The sequence below is a fragment of the Numenius arquata genome, chromosome 13 (assembly GCF_964106895.1).
Source record: "Numenius arquata chromosome 13, bNumArq3.hap1.1, whole genome shotgun sequence".
In the NCBI taxonomy this organism is placed as follows: Eukaryota; Metazoa; Chordata; class Aves; order Charadriiformes; family Scolopacidae; genus Numenius; species Numenius arquata.
This window is the reverse complement of record NC_133588.1, coordinates 3,456,277-3,477,899: the sequence shown is the minus strand read 5'-3', so window position 1 is coordinate 3,477,899 and position 21,623 is coordinate 3,456,277. Positions and strand designations below refer to the sequence as shown.

The following is a 21,623-nucleotide window of genomic DNA, read 5'->3' as shown; positions in this document are numbered from 1 at the left end:
CTAACCAGCAGGATAATGGAGATAGGAAATGGCTGTAATCTCCATTAGAGTGATAACAAATACGGTGACAGAAGTAAACAAAGTGTGAAAATGCAAACAAGGAATGAATGAGTGAAGTTTACAGTCTCTAAAACACTGTCTTAAGCTGTGAAAGTACTCCAGATAATAATAATAATAATAATAATAATAATAATAATAATAATAATGAAAGTCCATTCAAGCAGAGGGAGAAAAAAACATTTTGAAAATGCTTAAGTTGATGGAATGTTTTCCCAAAATCAATTTCATAAAATATGCAAGGTGTATAGTATAGGCTTTAAAATATACGGGGATTTGTCCTTTCCTGCAAGGCTTTTCTCTTTTTTTTTTTTTTTTTTTATGACTGCAAGAGCAGGCTGTAATAAAAACGTATGTAATGCTTTATCAGCTATTTAAGGAAGTGTATGTTTTAGTTATAAAGAAAGGGGAGCAGTTTGTCTCATCATGACCTCTCTTTGTCTGTCTCTTCTTGGCAGAGAGTGAGGCTTCTCTTCCGTACTGTGTGGACTCCGCACTTGAGCTGAATTAGCTTTTGAACTTTTCATGTACTATAAATCTTAAGAGACAATAAAGTTAAAAGTGCACGTCACTAGGTGGCACTGAAACATCGTTGTATGCCAAGTACAGTCTTGAGCTCTTCATCTGCGCTACTAGAGCTGCCTGGATTTGTAAGTGTCAGGGAAATTGTTTTATTGTTAAAGGGCATAGTGTAATATATTCATCTCCATCCAAGGCAGCCATTTAATGCCCTGAAACATGCCCTCTCACAGCTCTGGCCTGTTGACTATGCTTATTTGGTGTAATAATTAGCAGAATTTCTCACTAACAGCGGTACTTACTAACACCTCACATTTTCCTCTGTTTTTGTACGTGATGGATTGTGCATTCTATGAATAAAGTTAAGCGGGTCACAGACTAAGCCCTGTACAACACAGCTATTTTCTGCACAATAGTTTTGAATAGATATATATTAACTCCTTTTTAATCCCTGTGGTGTGTAATGTGAACAAATTTGAGCCTTTTTGTAATAGGCTATTGAAAACTTGTAAGCAGAGAACAGCTAACTTGTCAACTTAAAGAACAAAAGAAATTGAAGGAGGAGCTATAGAAATTAGAGAACACTGTCTTTTAAACACGGCATGCTTTAGAAGCCTCTTGTAATACTTGATGAAGTTTGGTACAGATCACTGTACTTTGTTCTAGAGGAACAATTCTCATGTGCGTGTTAAAGGTGATCTTTCTGCTGTCATGATGTTCAAACAATTACTCTGCTTAGTGTGAAAATAAAGGTGGGAAGGCTGAGTTAAACATCTCTTGCTTTTTTTTTTTTTTTGCACTTAGCTAGCTGGAAATGAGTGACTATGTTGAAAATTTTTCTGACGGAAATAAAGAGAAAAGGTCATTGAATAAATGCTGTGGTAGGGTTCCCTGTCTGGTTTCTTTCCAAATGCGGTAGCAAGTATAGATAGAGTTAAGGGTTCTGAAAATTATTAGGCAAAGGTAGGCTTTTTTTTTTTAGTTAAACTCCTAAGTAAAGATCTAATGAAGTTTCTATATATTATATTAATTCAAATAACAGTGATTTGAAGCATTTGTCATATGGAAGCTCAGCTCTGCATGGAGACCATCAAATCTTTAAACTTCTAGTTTAGATAGGAATTGCAGCATATGTAGAGTTAAACGTTGGTCATGAGCTCCTGCATGTCTGATATTATTTAATTTTAAAATCTTCCCTTCCAGTAATTTTTTTTTTTATCCTACGTTGTTCGTTTTTTTTTCACCCAACCCTTCTTGAATTCAAGTTACTGCTGAAGCAATTCCGTTGTAGAAGGGGAAGTAATACAGCATGTTAAGCCAGCAAATAAGAACAAAGGTGGCTCTGGCAGCTTTCTCTTAATGTCAGTTCCTTGCCCTCAGCTTCCCTTATTAATACATCTGAGCTGCTGTCACTCAGGTGGTTTTAACACAGACGTGCGTACTGTGTGTCAAAAAGGGTGGCCTAGATTTTTGAATTTCAGGTTGAGAGTACCCCAACATATAAAGCCACTGTATCAAATTATAAAATGGTTGACTCAAGTCCTTGTAGACATTCTGAAGGAAATGAAATTTATTTATTCTTGTCTTTGACATATGCTCTAAGGAAGCAAGAGAGTTTAGAACTTTAAGGTGTCTGCAATATTTTCATTTGGAGAGAGACTTCCCTATGTACCTTTAATTTTATGATACTTCAGAACAGTCCATCTCTTTGTCAAGTTGTAAGTCCGTATTAGAATTATTTCACATGTGTGTGAATATATCTTTTATAAAGGGTTTTTACTTCTCCTCACTATCCCTCTTCCTTCCCTTGTACTAACTTACCTGTGGGCTTTGTGATGATGTTCTTATATGTCATATGCAAATATTTACTTTAAAATACAGTCAGAGACTGTTTGGTGCTGCTTCTTTATCAGGTCATTTCATGGATACAATTTTGAATGTTACCACCCGGTTGATTAAATGTGTCTGTACTTTCTCATCAGCCTGGTAAAGCTTTAGTATCAGTTACGGATCAGTATGGCTGCCTCTCTTTTCCTTTGTTTAGACAACAAATCCAAACCATTCTAGAATGAGTTAGTATGCTTTTTAGGAATCGTTTGTTTATTAAATTTGGCAGTAGATAGATGCAATAGTGTAAGTCTAGGATTATTTTTTTTCAGCAGAAGGGAGCAAATAGGGAGAGTTGTGTTGAAATCTGGAATGGTCCTCTCTCTGCCAGCCTCTTTCTTTTTCATCTTCAGAAATCCAGCCAAAGAATAGCATGGAGAAGGGAAGAGATGATTTTTAAATAGGCTTGTCACTACTGTACTACTTCACATTCCCAAAGTACAGAGAGTGACAGCAGCAGGACTGTCTAGACTCTTGGACCAGTTAGGAATATAAGTGTATGGGAAGAAAGGACAGACAAAAGTTTCCCTGAACAGAACAGAAGACTTAAGAAATTATTTTTGTACATTTTCATTTTAGTTGAGTAGTGCTTCTCAGGAAAACTACACCTGATCATTGCAAAAAGCTAAGAAGAAATAAGGTCTGTATATGCAAGTAATAAAAAGGAAAACTGGAAAATAAGTATTAGCCTTTGCAAGAGTTAGGATTGCTTTATTAAAACAGCATTATTTGAAAAAGTAACAGTTCTTAAGTTTGCTCAACAAATGTATTCTTAAGCAAAAAGTTGATCTGCATTATGAAATTTGCCTTGGTTTGGCACAAAGGAAACGGCTTAAGAGATCTATTTCTTTCATAGCAGATCAGTGCTCTTTGTATTTTACCTCTTAGCATACCCTAAGCTTATTCTTTAAATTATGCAAAGTCAGTTTAAGAATAAAATGTGGGTGAAAGAAAATTGAGTAGTCCTTCCTTTAGCTGCGGTTCTTTAACTGTATGATAGTACTGTAAATGTTCCAAGTACTGTGAAATACAGTCCCGAAAAACTCGTGTCTTGAGTTTGTATGAGTAGTGAGGCTGAAGAGAATTTCTAATAAGAGTTCACTAAAATATATTCTTACAGAAGTAGACTAGGGTCTCCTGACCACTGGTGACTGGCAAAATGATGAATCAAAACCAAACTGAGGATAAGATGCATCAGACTTTCAATCAGTGTGGCTCTACTGCCTCGGGTTTATTTGGTTAGGCTCTATGTGCAGAACTTCTTAAGAAAATGTGGATGATTCATTGTAGTCTGCTGGTCTAAACAGTTTGGGAACCACTGAACTAAAATGTATCATTTAGAAAAACATCTAAACTTGATGTAAACAAGAATTCCCATGATGGAAAATTCATCTGACACAGTGGTGATCTGCTCCAGTGGTTAATTATCCTTTCTTTTAAATTGTGTTCCCTGTTTCTGGTCTGAACTTGCCTAACCTTCTTTCAGACCCCGAATTTTGCTAATCGTTGTCTGCCAACTTAAACGTTAAATGTTGGCTTTCTGTTCTCCATGTGGCTTATTCCAGAGGCTGTGAACAAAAGAAAGCCTTCAAGCCAAACAAAATTAACTAAATTTGAATTGTTCACTTCGTCTGCATTCTTCACTATGAACTTTTTTCTTTAAATAATTTTTGTTACAAAAAATCCCCTCTCCTTTTGGCAAGTCCCATAGAACAATACCCTTCTTGAACTTATATGCCGAAATTCAAGTGTTGCATTAATAGTTTTCCTATTATGAAGTTGAGGCAAAAACTACAGTTTATAGATTTTCGAAGTGAGTGTTATCATCATCTGACCAATGGCGTAGTTTATGCAAAATTAGGAAATTGTTAGAAATACAAAAAATGTCTGGGCATTTGTTACAGATGTTACTCTTATAAATATGTAAAATGTTACAAATTGCACTTTTTGCTGCTGAATAGCCTTGTACAAATATTGATGCGTATGTTAAATTTATGTACATAATGTGATCTGTAATTTTTGTGTCCTTGAAAATAGTTTGTAAAAAATGATGCAACTGTATTAACATTGTACTCCTGTGTAGCTTCAAAAATACCGTCTCGGTGGTTGTGCTGTTATGGAAATACATTGACAATTTGTATGACAGCAAATTTGTTGTAACCATGATAACAAATCAGTGATAGTTGCCTTTGAATTGTTTTGGGGAGAGGAGAGGGAATTGCACAAAGCTTCTGCTCAAAGGCTCCTCTATCGTGAGAAATGTTTGGAGGAAAATCTGTGTTTATCATGTCCTTGAAAAGGACAAATGGCAAAGATTGAAGAGCAGAGGCAGGAAGCTGGGTGCTGCTTCTGCAGCTGAACCTCAGGAGACCTGGGCTACCCCTTCCTTTTGTGTATTCTCTCCGCAGCGATGTTGTTAATTGCGGCACATACTCTCAAGAATTATGTTGTAAAAATACTTCCTTTAAAATACATTGGCTCTGTAGCTGGTGAAATGTGACTAACAAAAGAGAAGTGTTCCTGGGATACATTTCCTTTTATCTGTAAGGCTTTCAACCATCTCACTGTCTTTTCATTCCGGAGTGAAGAATACAGTTAAATAATCAAATATGACGTCTTGGAAGGCTGTAAAGGTCTTCAAATTTCCCCAAGTTTGGAAGTGCTTTTATACTTTCATAGTGCTTATTGTGCTAATGAAATCTCTGGAAAATAACTTAATTCTGTAAAAAAAAAAAAAAAAAAAAAAAAAATCAAGAGTCAACAATTTTATAATGGCATAGGAGGGTGTTCAAATACTGTGTAATGGGCATGACAGTTACAGTATGTGAAATTTAATGCTCTAGCTCCGTATTGATCTTCCTTGTAGCCAATTGCATGGCACAAGCATTTGCACTTAGCGCCTGCTCTTTCTACATTAACACTATCTTCAGCAGTGTCATCAAGGGGACTTTGGAAACCACACTTGATGCTAAACTAAGTATTTTAGGAAATATCTATATTTTTTTCAAGCGTCCATTTTATTTTCACTTTACTTCTGACTGTTGTTTCTTCTGGGTGATGTTTTAACACTTAAAGTCCCCCACCTCCCCCTTTTTGGGTTTTTTTTTTGTTTTGTTTTGGTTTGGTTTTTTTTTAGTATCTTTATTACACATCAGATACTTCTACCATTACCTATCAAAATAGATACAGACCAGAAATCCTGCACTAGTATTTTCTGGAAATGATGAAAAGCTGCAAGAAAACTAATTGCATCTTTGATTTTGCTGGTGGTTCTGGAGAAATGTATTAGTATGACCTGCTCGTGTGTGTGTTTGGAAGCTCTTTGTCTACATCTACAGAAGTTGTAAGCCTGTGGCAAAAGTTCTGAATATGCATCTCAAGCTGTGTCAGCCCTTGGGTTTCATTCTGAAGGTGCTCGATTCGGTGTCTGGTTGTTGGTCAGTGTCTTTACTCTTTTTTGCTACACTGATTCCACCCCAGTGAAGGTTGTACAATTCCACATTGCAGATACGTGATGCTTCCCAAAATGGTGTAGTGGTTCTTAGCGGTTCCTTCAGTTTCCTTGGGCCATTCAAGGACGAGGAACACCATGTCAGTGTATTTCCCATTCCTAAGCGTAGTACACAGCTCCTAAGGCTGTACAGCTCTAGTGCCCTACCTTCTGTAGTAGACTTCAGGAGAAGTTAGGCAACATCACTAACTTCTTAGTGTCATTAGAACGTGAGTGGTGTACAGACAGCAATGCCAAATGTATCCTTGTTTCAACATTAACCCTTGTTATAATCTGTTGTTTTATTTCACTTCTTTAAATCTTTGTTGAATCTTTTCTCTGTTTAAGGATTGGTTCTTAGTATTTCACAACTGGTCAAACCTACTTTGGGTTCTTGTGACTGAGCGAATAGGGGTATTTTTGCTACTTCATGCAGAATCAATTATTGATGACAGTCGCTAGGGTTTCTGTCTGCTGATTCTTTGGAGGTGACCTGGTTAAGAACTGCTAGATTAAGAAATCTGGTTTCTCGGCAACTATTGGTTATTTTTCAGTGAAACTGTGCAAAGAGTGTCAGGCAGAAATGCCCCAGGGTCCTTATCCATTCCTTGTAATTCACAAACATGTTGATCTGAAAGTATCCACTGTTTTAAATGTTTTCTTAGGTGCAGGTATGCTTGTGTCCTTATGTATAAGAAGGAAACTGAAGAACTGGAGATCTGACTGAAACTCCATCATTACTTTCAAGCAAAGTTTGAATGTTCTTACTTCTCACCTAACACAGCTGATCCATTTACCAACTGGTACCTGCTGGAAGAGGGCGCACAAGTGATAGGGGGAACAAGAAATGGATGATGGTGTCAAGATGCTTGCAGTGATGGTAGAAGTTTATTGGCAGGTATACTGAGGAGGCTTAGGGGCATTTTGTCAGCAAAAGGTGGCTCTGTGTGAACAATTTATCATTTCAGATTTTTATTTTGATTACTTAAAGTGCTAATCCATGTGTGACAAATCTGCACTCAGCTGGGTGAGAAAATTACCAGTTCTGTTCCATTAACAGCCACTGGCCAAAAGAACAATGTTCCTGTAGGTTAAAACAACAATTAAGGGGCCCTTAACATGTCAAGGTGGGGAGAGAGGGGGATACTGGTAGCAAAGACATTTTTCACACATTGCTGAGCTGCTTCGATGCATAAATTAACTCTTAGTTTGGTTACATCAGTTGAGTAGGTTGTGCATATGCATGACTGACTGCCTGCCTGTGTGTGTGAACCAAAATCTGGGCCTGCTGATTTATGAGAAAGGGTAAGAGAGGTTGAAATTAGTAAGCGAAGCCAAACAGTACCTTTGCAGGAAAGAATCTCAAACAGTCTTTTAGAGAGCTGCTCAGTTACAAATGCAGGCGTTAGACCCGAGGTGTTTGCATTACAGTAGATTGTTCATTATCTAAGTTTTTTCATGACCAGATCACTTGAACTGCATCCTGCTCCTTCTGGAACTGCACTGATTTGTTCAGTGGGAGAGCAAGATGCACAATGGTTATAGTAAATAACCAGCACACTTTATTGAAGTATTGTTAGGAAATTGGTTTATCAGCTATTAAATATTGTTAGAGAGTCATAGATAATTTTAATATGATTTTATATATTATAATAATAATAATGCAAGATTTGTTTCCTTAATATGAGAATTGTTTTGGCATATAGTATTGCAAAGGTAGAGAGGGAAGCTGTAGTATGCAAAGTATGGTACGGTATGATCATATGTCTGCCGGTATTTCCGACATGCTGGATTTTAGAAAGAATGTAGCACAGATGAGGCTGTTGGTAAGATTTGGGTGTAACGAAGGGTAACCTGGAAATATACCATTTTCATGTGAGTAAATGGTGCTGTAAAATTGGCCAGTCCCTTAAGATCTTTTCATGAGTGGAGTTTACAGAAATAATTTGAAGAAAAAAAAATTCTGAAATCTAATATATGTGATAATGGAGAAATAAAAGCTGTAATAGTGCATTTAGAATGTATTTTTTATTACTCGAGGTTCACTTCTGACATAACTGGTTTTAGTGAGCCACTTGAATGATCTTGGTTGCTATGAAGTTTTAATAGCTAACACTTGGAAAGCCTTGTAGTTTAAACAAATGTCAACTTCAAAATCCTGTTCCTGCCTTAAGAAACAATCACAAATTTCATGTGATTTTTTTTTTTTAATTTTATTTTTAAAAACCTGTGAAAGAATGTTAGGAGGCAAGGTTATGGAAGTTCCTGTAAAGCAGTCCTACTGTTGTGTCACAAAATTTTTACGATATAAAGTATTTAATCTTCCTCCTTTATAAAGCCATTGAGCTCTCACTTTAGAGCACTAGCCCACTTCATGTATGACTTGAAAGAAATCCACTTTTTATTATAGTTCATTAAAAAAAAAGCTGAAAGAGAAACACAGGCCCTAATACACATCCTTATGTGGGGAAAAAGCTAATATAAAGGAGCGATTTTTGGAAAACCAAAGGCTTGCATCTGAACTTGTGATTCAGGTCTTTCTTTCATGACAGTATGCATTCTCAGAGTGCCTGGCTAAGCCTGATAACCTTTTGGAAAACAAAAGACGATTGGGAAAAACACTATTGGAGATGGGAATGATACTCATGCTTTGAATCGAGGCCCTTTTTTTAGGAGCTGCCCCAGAAATTTCTGCAAACGCTGAAAACAAAAAAAACTTGAGCCTGTGTCTTACTAGTTCTGGCCCTGAGTCAGTATTCTCAAAAGTGTAAAAACTGCCGAGGGGAGTTAGCAAAACTTTTTAGGACAAAAAAAAAAAAAGAAAAAAAAGGCCAATGTTTTAAGAGCTTGTAATGAGAAGAGTTAAGGCAGAAGGGCTTTTGTAGGCTTTGAGTGGAGATGCTGTCTCAAAGCCACAGGCCTTCCTTTTGCACTCTCACCTCTAGCAGTGTGTTGTTCCCTCCTTTAGCCCCAATAAAATTATTTGTCAGAGTTAAACTTGAGATAATTAAAATTAAAATTCAACCTATATAAAATGCCCAGCTTTCTTTTACCTCTCTTTGCTGTAAGGTTGCTGGGAGCAGAGGGGAGTAAAAATGAGGAGTGTTTTCAGTCTTTGCTTTATTAAAAAAAAATTAATCATTGACCCGGTGAAATTAAGGCAACATCAGCTGGGACTTTAGGTCACTGTAACGTAAGTTGGGTAGTGAATCAGAAAATTCAATTATTTTGCAGCGAAGAGCGTATATAAGTACGTGGAATTGTTTTACTGGTTGTGGTGTTTTCTCTGTGTCAGGGAAGCACCAGCTGGCCTGAAAGGTGGGTTGAAGAGTCCAGCCAGTTCTCAGCCATCTGCAGAGTATTAAAAATGACTGTTCCTTAGTATGAAGTATTTGTAAGTAATTAATATCTAAGAATTATTAAAATAGGAAGTTAAATGCAATGGTGAGGTATTCGGTTTTTGTTTGAATTGTCTTCTATGTATGATAAATGTATAATAATAAAGTATATATTTTAACTGCTCATCAGAGCAAGTTCTTATTGTGTAACTGAAAACTAACATCCTTAAACGTTTCATAGGCACTGTTTCTATCTGACCATGTCTTGGGCTTTCGTGACTGACTTTTTACACCTGTATGGGATGCTGCTGCAGGTCCAGAGGGATTACTTAGTGTAGCGAAGCTGACGTTTTCCACAAATTCAGGAGAAATGCATGGCAGCAAACAGGGTTATCTTTTTAGAGGTGAATATCGCTTGCATAGACTTAAGTCTCCTTGTGTGAACAAACACAATTTCTTCAATAAATTCTTCTGTGTGTTTTATGAGAAGTACTGGGGGAAGACCCTAAACTTTTGCTTCTTAATGTTTTCTGTGTTTTGATGTGTTAAAAATTGTTGTGAAATTGCAGCCTTAAATTTGTTGTCAGAGCTAATTTCAATAATATTTCAATATGATTTCAGTAAAAATAGTTTTTGTAATATATTGTTTCAGCCAGGGCAATGATCTGAAAACTGGAAAATGGCTACTATCTTTTGACTTGTTTGATGGTGAAACTAAGTGGGAGTTCTGTGTTTGAAACACTAAGGCCTTCACAAGCCTTTATAGCCTAGATAGTGAACTTTTGTCTTACTATTAAGAGAGAAATTAAACCTTTTGATAGTGGTATTGACACCCTGCAACGAAATATGTCAGCTGCAAAAGTTTTTACGCTGTCATGCTTCTTGGCCAAAAAATGTCATTAAGTCCTATCTTTCTTTCCCTTATACCACTTAATTTGAAAATAACAAACTGTGTGTGTAACATAACTCTATTTTAGCCTGTGACTTCAATGTGCATTATCTGTATCCATTGCTTCTCCTGCTCAGTAACATACGATGAATTACTTCTATTGCCATGAAGAAACTTAGAAAAAATAAAAATTGTATGTATAGTGATTGAGATATTCCAATTATTACTCTTCTACTTGCTGAATTTTACAGCCAAACATCTCATTAATAAACCCGTTTATTACTGAAAAATGAGCAGAGGTTGTTAAAGTGTGCATGAAGTTCATCGGAGACTCTAAAATTGGGCATTAGTCCTTCTGGTATTCACTCCAGTTATCAGAGTTACATATAATAGATCCATTAACACTCACAGCAGCCTACAAAATAAGATATTTTCAGATATTTTCTCCTTTCTAAAGACCCAAATACAACACTTAACAAGGTTTCTTGAGCAGTGCACAGTGCATGATGGCATTATAGGGATGGTGCACGTAAGATTGTTTTTCACATATTGGCATCGCTAATGTGTATTTAAAGTGCAAGAAGCATTACTAGTACCTGAATTAACTGTTACACTCTTAATAATTTTTACAATGTAAAAAACAGATTTAGAAAAATTCTGTTTAAGATGCCTGATACCTTCATGTAAAGGCAATTTTTTTATTTTATTTTGGGGCTTACCTGTTGGAAGAGCTTATAAGCAGTGCTTATGTACCAGTGCTTAGACTTACACACCAGCCGCCTGGTATTGCCAGATCTTCAGTTTTTCTCTTTTTCTTTTTTTTTTTTACTTTTTGGAGGTATTTGTGAGTAGCTTGATGTTTTTGACATCTGCATGACGGCTTCTTGCATAAGAGATGAGCAGCCTGTTATACCACCCAGCTGTGTGTATTAGTCTGTACATCAAGCTGAAGAGCGGCACTTAGCCAGATCTGACAATCAAATGTGAACTAGTACTACCTATACACAGGAGTGCATTTTAATGTTGTGTGCTTTTTGCCAAGAGGCTGGTACTTGACAAAGAAATTGTCAGAATCTCTCTTCTTCCCACCTCTTTTTTTCTTCCCACAGATGTGTGTCCATATTGAAATATATGTATTTTTTTCCTGCAGTTTAATATGGTTTCCCTTACAGATAACAAAGCCAATCTAATGTTTTCAGTGATTTCATGTAATAAAATTGTAGCAAGCTTTTTGTCATAGAGAAGTGTTACTCTTCTAGAATACGCAGCAAATTAGCATGTCGTTTTTTGCAAACTTAATCTGAAGTTATATTACGCTCGGTTTCACCAATGACTTTGTGTCAACACACCAACAACCTGTCCCCAAATAAAACTAGAGAATTTACATTGCTAGTTCATAAATTTCTGTGCTGCTCTTCTCAGTCTAGTTAAGAGTTGGTGATCAGCAGAGTGTGAGTGGAGAGAGTGAGAGCTGCCTGCTCTTATTTTAGTTCAACATATCTGTTAGCTGTAAACCTTAAAATCTTCTGCACTTCCTCATGATTTTAAGCCTCTATCATCTTCTTTGATGATTAAAATTGAATAAATGAAACGCACTGTCACAGAATAAAATACACAGTAACACTCTTCATAGTTCAGCTTTCCTTGTTTGTGTTTGCTATAAGCCAGGAGTTAGTTACTACATGTACTATTTCTTTCTTCATTTTTTTAATAGGATTGTCAGAATAGGGATTATCTGTTTTGCCCTGTATATGCAACTCAAAAAGATTATGAAAAGAGGAATTTACAAGAAAAAATTTTTTTTTAACAATGAATTCTCTTGTTTGTGGAATAATCAATTTGCAGTGACATCTATGTGATGAAATATGTAGCTGTTCCTATATAACTTGGTTTTATGAAAGTGTTAGTGATACCCTATTTTAACTTATTCTGTGTTTTTCTTTGTAGTATGCCCTTATCATTCTTTTAAAAACTGTATTCTATTTCCATCTGGTCTTGCTTGTACAACATAAAAGTGTTGAGTGAGCTGCAACTGCAATTATTTCTTGTGATAGTGTTTATGTAGTTGAAAATATGGCAATAAAAATGAGAATTTGAATCATGTTATCTGAAATATTCAAGCATTATGGCAGACGTAATTTTATGATCTTTGAGTTGCATTTTTATTAGAAAATATTTATTAACGATCAAAGTTTGTAAAGAAACCATCCTTGCAAGCTAAAAGAAGGAAGAAATAAAGGAAGCAGTGTATTAATTTTCTAGGCCAATACTTCCACTGTATCAATTTTTACACTGTTGTTAATCTGCACTTATGTTGAGTTAGTGTTGAATAAGCCTGGGGGTAGATAAACGTGAAGGCACTTGTCATGGACTGGGATTGTTTGATTCCAAAAATCTGATGGCATGTTTAAAGCTTCTCTTGCACTTTAGCTGCGCAACTAATTGTATAATGCATACAAAGATTCTGTTTTAATTTTACCTGGAAAATGCAATTTGGGGAAAATCAAGCTTTTATCTTAGCAATTTCTTGGTGGCCATGTTGGCTGAGCATTGGACTGGAGATCCTCTCTCAGTCTGAAACAGAAGTAAAGAAGGAGTTAGGAGAACAAGGGGGACAGAGAAAACCTGTTCTTCAGTCAACTGGTTCTTAGCGCACTCCCAACATCAAACCAGATTTGTGGCTGTCTGCTGGAACGGCAGGTCTTGAGTATGGCATTTAAAATATTGTCAGGTTGTAGGGCCTTTGGTGTGCAGTAGACAATGTTTTCTTTTTCATTCATACACACATTTCAAGAACCATTTTAGAGTATGCCCAACACTGAGGCTCATCGTTTTAATAAATTATGTTATTGAGCCATTTAATGGAAGAAGAGTTTTGTACCCATTGGATCCACAAATTGAAGTAGAACATAAATAAGAAATTAGTATCAAGGTACAAAGTAGGCATAGTTCTGACGAACATTAGACCAAGACGGATTTTCATCAGCATAGTAAGGACTGATTACCTAAAAAAGAACTTAGGAGGAAAAATACTCATGTGCTCTGAAACAACCTTACCTGAATTACTGCTCTTTACGTGGAAAAGCTCCACTGATTTTTTGCATTTATTTTTCCTTATTTAATTTTCCAGAATTGAAGGTAGTAAGGGAAGTAATTGCACATGTTTGTGTCTTTTTAATATAAGTAGGCTGATACTTGGCTATTTTTATCTTGGTTTTTAGTCTAATTTTCTGTTTCAATTTTGTCCCTCCAAAACAGAAAAAAAAGCTTCTTGAAGAACTTGGAGAGAATAGACTTCCATATGTGACACCAGCCGATGCTGATTTCCATCAATTGGTAATGTACTTTTTTTAACTGTACTTAATATAAACTAAAATGACTGTTTGCACTGAGCAGCAAATAAATCTTTCTTCAAAGAGACACTGTGAAATCTGATATGAAGAAGGGATCCTGATGGCTGATAGTGTTCTTTCAGGTGGTGCTAAATAAGACCTCTAGAATTCAGATATTCAAAAATGAAAACTCTGTGAGCTTCGTTTATTTGTAGGATTTTGCCCTGAGTACCAATACCCGAGTAGCAGGTAACACATGTAACAATGAATTGCAATTTCTTATTCTTTGTTAAAATAAAATACATGTCACCATTCTTTTAAGATTTTTTGGGTTTTGCTTTTTTTTTTTTTTCCCCTAACTTGTGATAAGAACTATTCTTTATAGCTCAGGTTTGGCAAAATAGGGAAAATATTAACATTGAAATTTGAATTTGGCTTAATTCTACTTTCAAACAGTAAGTAACCCTTCAGACTGCTTACAAAACAAACTGTGAAGACTGGAATTCATGCCTCAAATGAGGCCAAATCGAAGTAAAAACAGGCCCAGTAGCCACATGAGTAGTAATAAACCAAATGAGTGTATGGAGGAGTATCATGACATTAGTAGAATATTCTGCATCTATCTTGGATCTTTCTAGGTCAGCTACAAAACATATGGCAAGAATTGTAGGTTCGGTCAGATCAAATCAGAACACGGTAAGATGAAAAGCACAAGAAAGAATGTCGTAGTTTGAACAGCTACAGCAAGCATGCTTACATTACAGGCATGTCACCTTCCTTGTATTGACATGTGGCTCAAAGATGTATATGGTAGCATAAAAGCAGGTCTGACTCTTTCCTTGCAAGGATGAATTTCTCTTTTGCAGGACTCCAAGGCCAAGAAAAGTAGTCTTACAGTGCTGAAGGTAGCATAAGTAAGCTCTTGATTGGCATCTTTAACAGCCGTAAGGATAATATAATATGAAAACATGTAACTCCCTGTTAACCATAAAAGCACTTCTGTGCGTAAGGGCAAGGAAGGGTGTAGAAGAGCTTAACAGAATTATTTTTATCTTTTTCTTTACAAAAAAACCCAACCCCAAACACATTCGTCTCAGTGTTAAACTAATGTTCAAGAAGAAGCTCCTTCCCCCTTTTGGGACTTTGGTAGCTTACTGTTTTCTTTCCTATTCCCATCCCCTTCTGTTTGTTCTCTTCTTCTATATCTTGCTGCCAAGAGCTGCTATTCCCAGCATCTCTTTTTTTTTCCATCTTTGTAAATCAACAGTCTCGTGGAGCTGCCATGAAAAGAGAAGATGGAGCCAGGGTTGCCCAAGTGGCATCTCATTTGCTCAGTATCATAAACCCATAAATACAGGAGACAATGGGAACAAGATAAGCAGTGAAATCTATCAGACCCGTTCAAGCCTTAATAGAGTTTAGATACATTCTTTTTGCATCATATAGAATTATACTTTTTGTGTAGTGTTTGTGTGCATGCTAGGGTTTTTTAAGTATATGTGTAATCATAAGCATCACAAGCACCTTTTAAATTCTTATGGTGGTTATGAAATGTTACTTTAATGACAGCTGTAGCTATTACAAGTTCCATGATGCTTAAATGTACTACAGATGGAGAGGAAAAGAAGGGCGAGAAGACAACAAATTGACAAAATAAAACTAAACTGTATGTGAGATTTTACAGTCTGCCTTTCCTGGAGAGAGCTGCCTTACTTCTTTAAGGATAAAGTAGTATTATACCTTATAAAGTAGTATTCTTTGAACGTGTTGGAAAGGTTAGATAGAATGCAAGTAAAAAACTACAGAATCCTGTCAGGTATGGAAATGTACAGTCTGAACGAATCTAAGAATTTCCATCACAACCAAAGCTTCACTGACATCCTCTTTCAATGTGTCTTGCCTGATGAAGGATTTTAGAAATGGGCTCCAAATCATAGGCTGAAAAAATGCAAGGTTTAAAGCCAGTCATGAACAAGAAAAGGTCTGTTAGCAAGGCAATTCACAAATCTCTGAAGTATAAACTACCACTTCATGCTGGAGGTGGCAGTTTCCTTATGAAGGGTCCTTATTGCTGACTTCTAACTTTATTCTATCACTTGAGTCATCCTGTAGGGTGAGTCTCTGTGTTGAATACCACCATTAGAAAAAAAATCACGTGTGTAATACTCATATGAAAAATTGAGCATCAAATGGGCTTTTTTTTTTCTCCTGTGGTTGTGAGTAACATACCTGCTTCTTTCAGAGCAAGCAACGAATTGCCCTTTAAATACTTGCTGTCAGAGTTACAAAACAGAGTACATGATCACTCCCCTTCCCCATCCCCCCAAAACAACAAGGTGTCCAGCGCGAACAGTGTTCACCCTGCGTTCTGATGCCTTAATGCTTTCCTTATGTGGGCCATAGCACAGTGACTGGGGGGAGATTGAAAGAAGACCAAACTGTTTTCATCTGATGTGTCAGAAATGTGTTTCCACTTCCTGATTTCTTCTGAGATATCAGTGTGGGTTGGTTTTGGTTGTTTTCTTTTTTTTTTTTTAAGGTAAAATCCTAAGTATACTATGTAAAACTTCATGATAAAAAAGTTCTTAAGCCCAAAGGTAATGTGCCTTTGACTTGGCTGGCAATAAAATGTGGAAGACATTACCTCTGCGGTTCAGGAGGGGAATACGATGTTGTTACCTTTGTAAAATCTGTGTGTTTCCTTTCTAGGGCATGTTTTCAGGCATTTAGTTGCTTTACATCATATTGTTATTTCCCTCCTTCTGTTTGTAGTAACTGTTTGGAATTTCATGTGTGTGACGCATGTCAGATATTCAATATGTTAAATGGTTTAAAATATGTAGTAATAATGACCTTTTTTAATATGCCATAATAGAATATGTCATGTGTTAATTGATTAATCTGACCTGAGTATGTCCAATACAGAGAATTATTTAAAGAAATACTGGGATACTCCTATAGAATTGTTACTGCTTTTTCTTTTATACATAACATTTGCATAATGAAACAAATCATGCAGTAATAATCTTTAGATGTTCTGTCATGATTAAGTATGTTTGTGAAAGAATACTTCCGATTCCCATCAACCTATACCCGCACATCAGACTGTAGCCTATAGCTGTAAATCCTTAGCATTTGCAGTTATTGACTTCACTAGTTATTCTTTATAAGGGTTTTTTCACCATACTGTTCAAAGGCTACAGGTAGACAGCGCTGATTGAAACAAAGGGGACCATTCAGAGCCTCTAAAGGAATCATTTCAGGCTTGTGGCAAGCTCAGGCAAATTGTGTTTATCAAGCTTATATTCGGTTCTTTTAATGGAACCTGGGATCTAGTATTCTGTGCTGGGGATTGTAGAGGGACCTTCAAATAGATATCTGGGACTGTTTTCAAGCTTTGGTATTTAAAGGTAAGCATGTAAATACTGTTGTCAGAAATTATTTTTATCTATAGATACCGTTACGGAGTTTTTTCCCCTCTCTAGGAGTCGAGTTTTTGGAAACCGTAAGAAAGTGTGAAGAAAGGGAGTTAGCCTCACTGTAAAAATTCACTAGAAATGGTGGCAAAGTCTATACATAAACTAAGATTTATTATGTGTAATCATTGTTTTTAAAATAGACTTCCTTTTATGTTCCCCCTTTTAGTAGAAACAAATGATCCTATAAAGCCACCTTTTCAGTGTTGTAAGATAACAGCGTGTTATGATGCACAAGTCTAACTGTTTTCATGCAGTAGAAAATGTGCATACTGCCTGGTTTGTATTTTTCAAAGCCACCTCTTCTGGATTTTAAAATTAATTTCCTGGAAAGCAGCTTCAAATCTGACTTGGAAGTAGCTAGTACTGGTAAAGTGGTTTTGAGTTGCTCCAGAAGGAGCCCACAGATGGATCGTAGGTCAGTGTGGTGCTTTTGTGCTGGTGGCTTTTACTTGTTTTTTAAAAGCACTTTGAGTATGAACTATTATGTTAGTAAAAATTTTGATAGATCAGTTTTGTGCATCCGTGTGCTCTTGCCCCATTGCCTAATGCCTTCTGATTTCAGTTTACCTTAATTTTTTTTTTCCCCACACCACCATCAGTATTTACCTTTTCCCCAGACTAGTGACTACCTTCTGGACAAAAGGAAATAGGTTGTGAGTCGTTTTGAGCTTCACACATGCTAATTGACACCTGATAAGCTCACGTTACAGCCTTTCACTAAGGGCACTAGTTTGCATCTGTTTCTTTTATTTATTTATTAATTTTAATGAAATACATAGGAACTTGGTCTATTTAAGAACTTACTCTCTACTCTTTGTCCAGTGTGCCAAACAGTCTCAGCAGTAGTTAAAGCAGATTTACGGGCAGCCAATAAAGGGTGTGATTATATGATACTTCCTTAGAAAACCAGATTAACAAAATAAAGTTATCCAAGCCTTCCTGGGGTGGGAAGCAGTATTTGGGACACAAAGCAAGATGCTGCTGCTTAGCGGCATCATACCTTCCTGAAAGCTGTCGCCTCCGCAAACTGCTGGACTCTGAACTCCAGCTGATACCAGAGCTGGTGTGGTCAGAAGAGGATATAAGGAAAAAGTGTAAAAAGGTATTACAGGTGGGGAGGTGCTGGGGGGGAGGATAGGTTTGGATTTTATTTTTTTTTTTTTATCTAAAAGGGGAACTTTATATAAAATAGGAGAGCTAACTGGCATGCATTGAGGAATATGAAAATAGAAAGGACTGGTATGTCAAGGACTATTTTGAAAATGAAGGTGCAGTGCAGCAGAATGTTGGCCTTTTTTGAAAATTTACATTTTCATTTTGTTATCTTTATCCTAAAAATTGTTATATAAAACTATTTCAGTTTATTGTGTAGCACTTTAGAATTCTGTATATCAGAATGAGACAGAACGGTCTTTGCAACCATCGCAAAAAGAGGAGTCGCTTTGTTAGTGCTCGATATTCCATTGTTTGTATACTTAAAGGTAGCGTTATCTGCAGATTTATCAGGGGAGCTTATATGTTCTATTGATTTCTGCCAGAATTCTCAGATTTATTTATTTAGAGATTTGACCTGGTGATACTCTCTGGTCACAGGCCACTGTTACATATCCACAGTTTGTGCAATATATTGAAATATGAAAATAAAGTAACAAGTATTGGCATTTATTTCTTCACCATATTCTAGACTCATGCTTGATAGCTTATCAACTTAGCCTTGTCTGTTCTTGAGTATATTCAATACTTTGGTTCATGTAAAAAGAATAATTCTTTTGCTGGTTTTGTTTGTTTGTTTTTGTTTTTGTTTTTTTTTTCCTTTAGTGGAAGACCAAATATTCCAAGCTGATTTTTGGAAAATCTGATACGGTACCTGAAGAACTCCATCAAATGGTACAAGAAGGCTTTCTGACCTTGCGAAAACATGAATGTTTCTTTCAAGATCTTGTAAGGATCAAAGGAAAAGATTTTGTAACCCCAGTGTCTCGTATATTAATTGGAAACCCAGGATGCACTTACAAGTACTTGAATACAAGATTATTTACAGTTCCTTGGCCTACTGAAGGTTATGATATAAATTATTGCAGTCCTGAAATACGTGATGCTTGTAAAGCATTAATCAGACTTAATGACTACTTGCATATTGAAGCAGTCAAGGCATTGCAAGGACAAAATCTGTTTGAAACCAAAGAAATTAAAGGTACTGCTGTAATAGATAGTGAGCAAAATTTTGCTACTTCTCTTACGGAGAAAGGGTCTGTTTCAAAAGATCAAAGCAGTTGTTGTGTACCAGAGGATGACTACATAAGTCTAAAGAACAGAACATCTTATAACTTGACTTTATTAAATTATATGGATCCACTGCAAATGCTGTACTTGAAACAAGAGCCTTATTTTGGAATGGGGAACATGGCAGTGAGCTGGCACCATGACGAGAATCTGGTTGAAAGGTCAACGGTTGCCGTGTACAGTTACAGCTGTGAAGGTGAGTGATGGGAGGTATGAGTTGACTAGTGATATAAATATCTTCAATCCATGAAGCTCTTTTATGTTTCCTTGTGGTACGTACATAAGCACACCTGTGTGCTAGTCTAGAGTTGTCACGTGCTTCTGAATACGTTGTGGTACTTGTTGTATTTAAGCCCCATCTTTATTTCTACTAAAACCTATAGAAAATATACCTGTGTTTACTGCAGCTGGCTTATCAGTCATTCTTTAAGTAGATTTAAAAATTGGTACGATTAACTTCCTGACTAAGAGCCAGGAAATCAAAATCTGTCAAATACCTGTTTCAAGTTAACGCGTGTGCATATTTTCTATCCTGTAAAATGTTTCACTATCTTCATTGTGTAATTTATCATATACAGACTTGCTTCTGCTTTATGCTGATTTTACTACTCTCCTTTCTTTGGGAAGATCATTTTAGGTTGGTTTTGTATAAAAGTATTGCTGTATTTCCTTGGAAGTATATATATTTTGTCTAGGCTTGCTGTAGCACTAGTGCATGTTTTGCAGAGGACTTGCCAACATTTCTGTAGTTGGAAAGGGTGGAAGTTTTTCATTAAAAGACTTGTTGCCAGACAGGCTTTGCAGGCTCTTGGTTATTTAATGCAGTATTAGGGGGAAGAATGTGTCGTTGAAGAGTCATTAAATAATTTAATTTTTAGTTTAAAGTATCTTTCCCATCTTAGTCTTTATTTTAAAAAAGACATGAAGACTTTTGTTTATTTTTTCCTAACAGATTTTAAACAAAGCCTTAGCTTTTTTTTAATGGCTTCCAGTTTTATAAACATAAGATTAGAATTTAGACACTTAATTTGAATTTGCAAATGCTCCCTTATGTTTCATAATTCAGAACTGATTTTTGGTCCTTCCAAAAATCCTTTGATGTTTGCTTCAAAACATGGGAAGAATTCACGTTGACTTTGGTAGGTTTTGGTGAAAGACCATGATGTAAAGATAATAGCTTATACTTTCATGTGCATTTTTTTCTTAGTTTTGAAACTGTGGGACACTGTTATTTGATGTTCAGCGGAAATCATCATATTTTATATTTTCCTAGACATAAAACATCAGCTGGTTTAGCAAACTGAATAGAAGAGATTCCCTGACCAGCAGAAATGTCATTTTGCCCATGAGCTTTTTTGTGTCTTGTTTACAATGATGTTGATATATTCTGTCCAGTAAATGTATTTTTTTTTTCAGTAGTACTGTAGATAACTTAAAATGTTACTGAAAAAATATTTAAGGAAAAATAAGCATGAACTTCTAGTAATAATAGTGTTTGTGAGGATTATTGTAAAATGCTTAAAAACATTTTACTTTAACATAAAACTTACTTATGGAGGGGGAAAAAATGTCCCTTTAAGTTCAGAGAGCTATAAATTAACAAAAATGAAAGCTGCTATGTTTATTTATAACTTGTCACTTGAATTTGTTTCTTCAAGGTCAGCAAGTTAGGTAAAAACTATGCTGTTTTAAAACCACTGCAAATTCTATGCAAGATTTGATTGATGAGGATAGAAAGAGTTATTTGATATATTTAGACCAAAAGTTATTTTGGTATCTATATATAGTTAATGTTTTTGTCACATACAAATTTTTTTCATAAATGCACTAACAGTTAAAAGTTTATATTTTTTTCCCGAAGGATTTAAAAATAGACATGAAAACTTAAAAATCCTAGGAGCTTTCCAGTGAATAAATTGATCATTCTATCATTTGCAAAATAATTAAAAAATTACTACTTCAAATTCTTCTACTTTTTGCAATAATTCCAAAAGTTTTTGATCAAATTGAAGGGGGAGGAAAAAAAATATCTCTTGGCAGGGGATGGTGATATTAAAACCTCAGTGTATCTGGAGATAGTGTAAAAGGTACTTTTTGGGCAGCAAATTATTTTTGAACTCAGTTCCAAACCCGGACAAGGTTGAATTTCGCTTGATCGCTCTTAAGCATGGCTCAAGTCAGTTTTAATGAACTTTAGAGAGAGTTGAAGGTGTGTAGCGTGGCTCCTGAGCGTCACGAGGAAATGTCCTGTAGTACACTTTCATGTGAAAAACAGTTCGCCCATCTGTCTGCATTCAGGTTGTGGTTGTCATTGTATAACCCTGAAGTGAAGCTGTATTTTCAGTTGGC

General features: G+C 35.9%; 1 protein-coding gene across 1 annotated transcript in view; it reads left to right on the top strand.

Annotated features, from left to right (window-relative positions):
- Positions 1-21,623, top strand: part of FTO (FTO alpha-ketoglutarate dependent dioxygenase) — a 254,672-nt gene that overhangs the window by 30,990 nt on the left and 202,059 nt on the right. The window contains exons 2-3 of the mRNA XM_074157836.1: positions 13,439-13,516; positions 18,810-19,470. Of these exons, the coding sequence (XP_074013937.1) occupies positions 13,439-13,516; positions 18,810-19,470 (739 nt within the window). The remainder of the gene's footprint in view (positions 1-13,438; positions 13,517-18,809; positions 19,471-21,623) is intronic.